We start from the raw sequence: 9,985 nt of genomic DNA on the forward strand, positions 1-9,985 counted from the left end.
TTATTCTTGAAATATCCTGACGAGGAGAATTTATGACCATCTTATTTTAGAATGGAACCAGTCATGGACCTCTTCGACCAAAGGGAATGTCACCAAGATATTCTACCCAACAATTTATGATTTTCTCAGGAATCCAAGTAACAACTTTTCGTATACCCTTTCTCAAATACTAACTGGACATGGAAACTTCAACTGCTACGAATGCCATATCTACGAAATCGAACGCTTCAGGCTAATGCTGGAAGTTCTGTCCTTGGGGTATGGTTGGCCTTGTCCAGCCCATATCCTAGTGTAAAAAAACTAGTGCCTACTTTAATTTCTTCATTAAGGACATTTTTAAGAAAAAAAACGGTTATCTGTCTAACCGAATTCCAATATTAGCTAACCATGGTTGTTACTGTATGCGCGTTGTCACTTCTTGTATATCTCTTGGCATTCCAGGTATGTATTCATTGTTCTAGTGTAATACTCACTCCAGAGTGGTGCACTCACAAAAAAAAACCAACAAAGAATATTTATTTAGACCAAGTTGTAATAATAATCGTTTAATTTTCATATTTATATCAGTTAAAATAAATCTGGAATCAAAGGGAATTTTTAAAATTTGAGAATACCATGGGTGATACACTGATTGCAATATTGAGTTTTGATCCTGGGTTATTGATTGCGATGTGGCCGATTCCATCAGTAGTGTATAGGCGTAATTCCAATTTATGTCAGATTTATGTAATGAAACACTTGAGATTACATATGTTTGAAGTATAGTATATTATTAAATTTGTGTTGCCAAGTATCTTCGGTGCAATTTAGAACATTAGATTGATACATATTTTGGTGTAAAAATTTTATATTCTCATCATTTATATTTATAAGTCGGTAATAGAAGCTATAATAGGAAACGAGGTTAACTCTACCACCTGTATGACTCCAGGCAAAATACGTTAAAAACAAAAGAGTTTCCCGAATTGTCTATACAAGTAGAAAAACCTAAACATTATAAGAGCCTTAACCTAGATCATATCTTTTAATTTTTATGAATGTTTAACGGAATAATATACAGCCTATGTCCACCCTGCAGTTCCATTCTAAATATTGGTGAAAGAATTTTTGAAATTGGACGAATAGTTTCAGAGATTACCTGCTCCATCCAAACTTACTTACTTACTTACAAACATTACCTCTTTATAATATTAGTATAAACAATATATGAAATATTATCAATTTAAGAGAAAGTATGGGAATCAATTTCGAAAGCCGTTCTTGTGGTTAAGCATTAATGCTCTCTCTCCCCTCCCCCTTTCTTAATGGGTGCGTATACTTTTAGCTACTTTTAGCTCCCTAGCGCTCTCAGCCTGTATACTTTTTGTTAGCTACCAACGAGCACGGCGTATACTTTTCGCACCAGTGACGTCATTGCTAGCATTTCTAGCGTGCTCGGCGTGCCTGGAGAACTTACAACGAGCTTGGCGTTAGTTCAAAGATAGCGGCGTCCATGTACAACGTTACTGTTTCTTTACCGGACGGAAAAGAAGTTCAATTACGCGTTAATGAAGTCGTTTGTCGTCAGATGATGGAAGGTAAGTAAAAAGGGATTCCTAAAAGTGTATAATTTTATATCATAAATCCTATTTCGATAACAGAGGCTTCATTACAGATGTAAATTATGCCAGAGAATTGGCTTTGACGACTCTTTCCACTGCTTCAGTTGGACCGAGTATCCCTGCTGGTAAGTCAAATTTTGATTTCGAATGAAATTGTTGAAAGGATAAACCGATAAACTAAGATCACGATGTAATTAGCGCCGATTGTTAAAAAATTTTAGAATTTTTAATCTGTTATAATAAGGGCTACATATGCTAAATATTTTCTATCTTTTATAGAGGAACCCTGTGGCTTCCAGTGGCCCAAAGCCAGGACAATTCAACTAATTTCCTTGTACAATGAACACAGGGAGAAGTTTGAATTACCCCAATATACAAATATTCAGGTTGTAGCCTACTGCTTGTCAAATTAACATTGTAACTATGAACCTTTCATAAATAATTTCTAACAACCTTTTAATATTATAGATATGGAGGATAATATCAAATAAGTTAAATGAGGAGGGGTTTTCAGTCACTCCAGCCCAAGTTGACACCAAATGGCGGGGACTGAAAAAAACATTTAAAAAAATCAAACTGCACAATTCCCAATCCGGTAACAACCGGAAACATTGGGAATTTTTTTCTTTAATGGACGATGCAATTGGGAGACGGCCTGAAATTTCCCCTGTTGCTACTTGTAGCAACACAGATGGAGTGAGAGTAAATTCACACTCAAGTTCCACTCCATCATCCCCATCTCCTGTTGCCTGCGTGTCATCCCCGTCAGGTCCTGTTGCCTGCGTGTCATCCCCGTCTCCTGTTGCCTGTGTGTCATCCCCATCAGGTCCTGTTGCCTGCGTGTCATCCCCGTCAAGTCCTGTTGCCTGCGTGTCATCCCCGTCAAGTCCTGTTGCCTGTACATCATCATCATCCGCAACCAGTTCTCGTAAGAGAAAAAGAGAAAGCAGCGAGTTGGTGAAAGCGTTAAATGACATACGAAGAGAAATACAGGAGAGGAGGGAGGAGAGGAAGAAAGAGCGTGAAAAGCTCCATGAAGTACTAAACAAAATTTTAGAAAAATTATGAATAAAGTTCTTTTTATATTGAAAACAAAAAGTTTTTATTTCATATGAAGTAAACAAAAACTCATTTTTAATATTTTTGATGTAATCTTTATTTCATAAACTTTTGGATATACCTTAATTACTTAATATTTGATATATATATACAAAAAGTTATATACAGAAAAGATATATATTACAGAAAGTTATATAACACATATATCAATACATACAAAAAGTTATACAGTGATTGATCGGATAACACTTTCATGAAAGATTTTTGTTCGGGCAACAAACACTTCATATAAACACAAGAAGTGATATAAAATAATGAATTTATTATTTAAAAAATTAATACATTTTTAGCATTTATGTTATTAAATTAATGCTGTATTCGCCTTGCAAAAAGAGTGTTAGCCAAATCATTACGCTTATTTTGTGCCTCTCTTCTTGCTTGGACATTTTCAATTTCTACTGGCACTCCAACTAATCTTTCCTCTTCAATATTAAGTTCATCTCCTTCTAAAATAGAAAAGTTGTGGAGAATGCATCCTGCCATAATGAGCATTACCATTAAGTCCAATCGATGCATGTCGAGAAGTTTGAAGCGTCTGAACCGACCAACAAACAACCCAAATGTTCTTTCAATTGAGCTTCTGCATTTGGAAAGCTTAGTATTAAAGTATGACTGAATTTCAGTTAAATGGCCATTGTCTCGGTATGGTGTTAATAAGTATTTGTTTAAGGGGTAGGCTGCATCACCAAGGAGGTGAGTATCTATCGGAAATCCTACACCTTCATCAATTCTTTTAGATAATGTGGATCGACGATAGACACAGGCATCGTGAACTGATCCTGCCTCTCCTACGTAACAATCTGTGAATAGCAACTTCTCGTTGCATACAGCCTGGAGGATGACAGAATAAAATTGTTTCCTATTATAATAGGATGAATGATCATTCCTGGGGGCTTTAATAGCCATATGTTTACCATCTACAACTCCAATCACTCCAGGAAAACCAAACTTTTTCGTATAATAATCGCTTGTTTTAAAAGCCTTCTCTTGGTTTGGCCAAGAAAGTATGCCTTCACTTTTATTTAAGTCCAAAAGCGCAGACGAAAATTCATGCAGTATTTTCCAAGCCGTTCGTCTGCATACATTAAATCGATCCGCAGCTAACCTGAAAATGAAAATGCGTGTTAAGTTGCTACATAGTATTGTATATACATATATATTGATAATTTGTATATAATGCAATATATTATCAGCATTATACAGTCTGTTAATTAATTATAGCCACACTTAAATTAGGAATTTAAGAGAAATGATTTCAGTTGTATATGCAAATTATTTTACAGATTTTTGAAAATTTCAAAATTAATCATTATATTAATAATTTAACAACAAAAATATATATATCTCATGACATTATTTCAAATATCTAAAAAAAATACTTTCTAATATCAAAATATATGAATATTTTCATGTGTAAATATTATATTTTGAAACTTTTATTTTTCTTCAGTAAGAACATATACTTTTATTTTAAAACATTAATTTTTTTTACAACAAAAAACAGTAAAATAGCAACCAAATAAAAAATGATAATAAATTATAAGCTGTGTTGGAGTTGGAGGAATGTCAGCTTATTCGTCCCATTGATATAATTCGTTTTTTTCTGTATTTACGTAAAAATTATTGTATTATGCTGTTTATATTTAATATCTTATCTTTGTTTCTGTTTACTAAATTGAATTTTACAGTAAACTACTCGGAAACTCTAAATAAAAAAAGCTAAACACAAATTACATAGCTTTATTTTTACAATATCAACTTAAAATAGATAAAAGCATTATTAATAATTATTATTTAATAATAATTAATTTATACACAAATTTCAAACATATTTCTTCATATTACTGTTATACTTTCGGTTACGTGATCGTTCTATATTTAGATTGAACTTGGCAGAAGAATTTGTGCAGTGTTTTCATATCTAATTTGCATATTTGAGATATTACATTACTAATCTTTATTAAACTTATATAGACATTTTATATTATTTAAATTTGACTGGTTATTTAAAAATGTTTATAAAATTTTTAGTGTTTAGCAGAGAAGTTTCAATGCCACGTAATATTGCACTCATCTCAACTTATCCCAGAGGCATCACAAGCGTCTAGCGATCGGGCGTGTTCCAACTTACTCTGATAGCAGCTCCCTCTGTCGGACATTTTTGGAGGTAATAAACTCGTGTACGGCAAGTACTGGGTCTAGTAGATTGTTTGATATCCGAAGAGGAGACGTCGATCTAGCTTATTAATTAAATACAAAATTTATTTTATTAACATCTGTTTTATTATTGATTTTACTTATAATTAGCATTCAGTTTTTCGCAAATTTCATTTATTAAGTTTTTAGTTTACGTATTTATTTCGTTAGGCTTATTTCATATTTTTGTGTGTAGTATTTGTCCTCATTGTTGAAATGGCCGACATCGTGAATGAAATACCTGAACTTACGGCTTCTGCAGAAACTGACATTGTAAATAGTTACACGTGAACATTGTGCAAAAAGACTTTCGTTATTTAAAACTTCACACAAACAATTTTCATGCAGATTACGTGAACAGGTTAGGGAATCCAAAAAAGTTGCAGAAAGTGTTTAATTTTCCTTGTCATTTATGTTCCAGAAAATTCAGTCAAAATCGCCAGCTACGTTATCATCTCCAAAATGAACATGGTGAAATAATTAAAAAACCTGATAATTCGAACATTTTGAAGTGTGGTCTGTGTGGTGCTAGTTATTCCAAAAAACTTCTGCTGGAGCATTTTAACAGCATTCATGAATTAACAATACAAGAAGAAATACTGACATTTTTTCAATAGACTTGTTTATAGCATGGAAAGAAAAGAGTAAACAAAATTCATATGCTAAATTTGTTAAAACTACCAGAGGTCCTGATTCAAGGTATGCACGACAAGTCACCTCTCTGGAATATTGCCGCGGCTTGCTCTTCCCACCGTGTCATTCATGGGTTAGAGGTTAGCGGCTTCGCCTATCGAGCGAAAAACTCCAGTTCAAACCTCATCGATGAAGGTTCTTTTTTTTGTGGATACGTTCTCCCGGTCTGAAAACATATGTGAATACTAACATGTTTCTACCATGCCTCTGTAGGCTATAACAGCCCGCTCTCAGGCTGAGAGGGGTCTTACTACAAGCTGCAGGAGTTGTACATTGTCTGAGTTAATAAATATTTTTGTGTTCGTAACGACTGATTGCCTTTTGTTCCCGCGACAGTTTGGTGGAGACGCCGAGTACTGCCTTCCACTTCCCTTTATCATAGTGGAGGTACCATCCCGTCCTAGACAAAATCTATGGCTCCAAGAATTACCGCCGGAATACAGCGTTTATTCTCCTCCTGGCCGAACACGATAAAAACCAATGGCTCAAGACCGTGAAAAGACCTCTGTCCGTTCTGTTATCCAACACTGTAGAAATCCTTCTACGTTTGCTGGTGATGCTACTAATGACCCAGTAGAATGGCTGCGGGAATACGATCGAATAGCAACATTTAACCGCTGGAATTACATGGCATGACTCATCAACGCTTACTTCTTCCTCACAGGTACTGCTTGACAGTGGTACGAAAATAATGAAAGAGGTCTTTGGTCGTGGCAACAGTTTAAGACTGAACTTCAAAAGGTGTTTGGGGATGAAAAGCAAGAAGCCTGGCAAGCAGAAGAACTGTTAAAGTGCAGGGCACAGAAACAGGGGGAAAGTACTCAATCTTACATTCAGGATATCTTACGTTTGTGTCAGAAAGTGAATCCTCATCATGAAGGAAGCCGATAAGGTGTCTCACCTGATGAAAAACACTCCTGAAGACGTGTATTGGGCCCTGCTCACAAAGGAACTCACCACCATGACCGAGTTCATCAACTGGTGTTGCTACATCGAGGACATGCAACAGAAACGAGTCGGTCCACGGAAATTTAACCATCTGCCAAATGTTGTACCTATGACTTCTTTGGACGAACAACCTGATATGGTCACTTTCATTTGACAGATCGTAAGAGAGGAGGTTCAACGAATCTTGGGGCCCCAGCTGGAGGATGTCGAACCGAGAGGGCCTTCACTTGATTCGCTTGTTAGAGAAGAGGTAAAGAAAACCCTAGCCCCAATATCCCAGTCTGGGTCATCCTGGACAGCTACTCAGCCAAAATGGTGCCCTATCTATGATGCCGCTACCCAGCGACAGCTTGCAGTTGCCAAACCTCCAAGAAGAAAAACCGACTTGTGGAGAACAGATGATAACTGCCCCGTTTGTTTCCATTGCGGACGTCCCGGCGATGTTGTACACTATTGCCTGGAGAGGAGGCAAATGCTTGACTCTTCTTGCACGAATAGAGAGGCACTGGCTGGACAGCAGTTCTGTTGGCCATTCTCTGAGCACTTCATTCGGCCATCAGGGTCTCAAAGTTTTTCACCATATGCCGAGGACGAAAGAGGACATTCGCCAACTCGCTGACACCTGAGATCACCATCACTATACCGCCGTCTTAGTTGATCTCCCCATCTCAGAGCAGAAGAAAACTAAGCAGTGCAACCTTTCTTGGGGTTGAGGCCGCTTGTTTAGAAAATTCCCCTTCGATGACTGTTGCCCAGATGACTAGAAATTACGTTGACATTAGAGAATCACCCCGTGCATGCCCTCGTTGATTCTGGAGCGTCTTTTTCTGTACTCTCTGAGGCATATCACTGGCAACTGTGGAAGACCATGTTCACCAACACCATGGATGTCATACTGAAGGTAGCAGACGGAAATTTCGTACGTCCAGCTGGAAAATGTGTAGCGCGAATCAGTATAAATGGGAAGTACCAACCATTTGAGTTTGTAGTTTTGCAGCATTGCAGTGATAATGTTATTTTCGAATGGGATTTTCTAGAAGCCTCTCAAGCCGTGATAGATTGTGGACGTACTGCCCTTCCTCATGGAGGATGACCCTCAAACAAATGAAATAGAAGCAGACATGCTAGCCAAACCATCCCGCTTATGCACTTTCGAGGATTGTTCCATCCCTCCTTACTTGTTAATGAGAATAGCTGTGTCATGCCTCGCCGCTCACAATTCTTTTGAAGCAATAGTGGAGGGTAACAAACACTTACTGCTAGAGAAAGAGGTTGCCACCCCTTCTTCCATCATCCTACTGATGGAGGATAAGGGAGCATTGTGGGTCGCCAATGGTACTTGTAGGCCTAAAACCCATCCACAGGGTATGTCTATCAGTGTAGCAGAGCGGTTACAGGGGAATGGCCTAAACGCCATTGATGAATGTGCTATGCCAGAGCCTCGTTTTCCTCGATGGACATTTATTCAGGGTTTTGGCAGATTGAGGTCGATGAACATGATTGAGAAAAAACCGCCTTCATTACACCAGAGGGATTATATGAATTTAAAGTCATGCGATCCGGCTTATGCAATGCACCAGCTACATTCGAGAGAGAATGATGGATAACTTGTTGCTCCATCTAAAGTGGACTATGTGCTTATGTTATCTCGACGATATAGTGTGTCGTGTTTTCCGAAACCTTTGAAGATCTTCTGTTGAGGTTAAAAGCCGTTTTAGTCTGCATACAGAATGCAGGCCTCCACCTGAATCCGAAAAAATGTGCCTTCGGTGCTAACAAGATCAAGATCCTTGGACACCTCATATCAAGAGATGGAATATGACCGGACCATGAGAAATTACGAGCAGTCACCGATTTTCCTACTCCAGCAAATGCGCATGACCTAAGAAGTTTTTTGGGTCTCTGTTCCTATTACTGATGCTTTATTAAAAATTTCTGCTGTAAAGCGCAACCATTACAGCAATTACTAAAAAAAGTCCATGTTCACTTGGGGTCAACTAGAGGCTGAATCCTTTTCTACCTTAAAAATAGCACTTACTTCTGACCCTGTATTAGGGTTGTATGACGAGAATGCCCAACCGAACTCCACACAGATGCCAGTGGTTACGGGATTAAGGAAATTCTAGTCCAAACACAAGGCACCTTTCAGTTTAGGTGAGCGAAAGAGTGAGACGTGGTCTACAGAGTTCTGCTTTGTTACTCGTTTTGCTTGATTTTTGACTGAGACGTTTGGTAAGTAGACCAACTTTAAAGTGTTTTCGGTAGTTTTTAAAGGTGTCACAGCCACCATTAGAGATAAATAGTTATAATACTGTACCGTATAAGTAATATAGTGAAGGTGAAAAATAGTGGCACAATGATGTGTGGATCCCAAACACCAATGCATCAGTACAGCACTTGAGGCCTGGAATCCAGCCAGAATCTCAAAAAAGAAATTCTAGACTACATCCTAGCTAATCTGGAAAAGACCCAGGACATTTTCGTGTCCCTGTTTGCTTCATTCCAAAATCTAGAACGGCAAAAACACCACGAAAACGTAAGCCTATTGCCAGGAATCAAAGTTCATCCACCACCCCAACACCTGAAAAATCCTATGCAGCTGTTCTCAAACTTAGGCCCCCACCACGAAACGACAAGGTAGTACTTGTCTACAATAAAGATGAAGGCAGAAGTAGCGAAGACACGCTTGAAAATCTAACTACAAGCATAAATCTCACAAAGATAAAAGTAGGGGTCAACCCAACCCAACCCATCAAAGATGGAGTACTCATCAACTGTAATACTATCGAAGCGCTAGAAGATTTGCAGAGTCCCTGAATAAAAGGGAAGACATGCGGGTTATGTCGCCGAAGCGACGCAACCCCCGCATAATTGTGCCAAGGGTCAGATGGGACATCGAGGAGGGCACAATGAAAAATTTTGTTGAGAGCCAGCATTCTGACATATTGGGAGACGTACGGAAGCACATAGAGAGCGTTTTTTACATCGGCAAAGAGACAAACGAAGAGCGGTCATGGGTCCTGACCGTCTCTCCAGAACTACGGAGAGCATTTTGCCAAGCAGGCGACGTTCTTCTCATGGATTGGTCATCGCGTACAATGCACGACTTCTACTATTATAATAGATGTAACAACTGTTACACTACAACCACTTAAAATCCATGTCAATCAAAGTCAATCAAAAATAGTATGTCCCGGGTGCAGTGGCCTTCCTCGGATTGCAACGCGGAGAAGCCAGACTTGAAATGCATAAATTGCATGAAATACAACTCCACCAAGAAGCTAGAAAGTGAACATGTGAATATCAACCACTCCGCCAGGGATCGCATGTGCCCAATATACAGGTATCACTGCAAGATTAGAATGGCTAATACTCGTCAGTAGTTCTATAAGTTAGTCCTAAGTAGATTAAATTATATTATATTAGAA

The 9,985-nt window shown here is 38.1% G+C and overlaps 2 protein-coding genes across 2 annotated transcripts; one reads left to right on the plus strand and one right to left on the minus strand.

Annotated features, from left to right (window-relative positions):
- Positions 1-1,610: 1,610 nt before the first annotated feature.
- Positions 1,611-2,733, plus strand: LOC111625337 (pectinesterase inhibitor 10-like). The gene is made up of 3 exons (XM_023368470.1): positions 1,611-1,726; positions 1,881-1,987; positions 2,070-2,733. Exon 3 carries the CDS (start codon positions 2,232-2,234, stop codon positions 2,667-2,669), a length of 438 nt encoding a protein of 145 aa, XP_023224238.1. The 5' UTR covers positions 1,611-1,726; positions 1,881-1,987; positions 2,070-2,231; the 3' UTR covers positions 2,670-2,733.
- A 51-nt stretch (positions 2,734-2,784) lies between these two features.
- LOC111625340 (putative nuclease HARBI1) lies at positions 2,785-3,935 on the minus strand (the record flags this gene model as incomplete). Its single annotated transcript, XM_023368475.1, has 1 exon — positions 2,785-3,935. A coding segment is annotated over one exon (909 nt), but the record flags the coding sequence as incomplete, so codon positions are not given.
- Between the last annotated feature and the right edge of the window lie 6,050 nt (positions 3,936-9,985).

The sequence above is a fragment of the Centruroides sculpturatus genome, unplaced genomic scaffold (genome assembly GCF_000671375.1).
Source record: "Centruroides sculpturatus isolate CEXI.00-Female unplaced genomic scaffold, Cexi_2.0 scaffold428, whole genome shotgun sequence".
NCBI lineage: Eukaryota > Metazoa > Arthropoda > Arachnida > Scorpiones > Buthidae > Centruroides > Centruroides sculpturatus.

Excerpts from the sequence above, each read along its gene's own strand:
- LOC111625337 (XM_023368470.1), top strand. The coding sequence starts at position 2,232 with ATGGACGATGCAATTGGGAGACGGCCTGAAATTTCCCCTGTTGCTACT.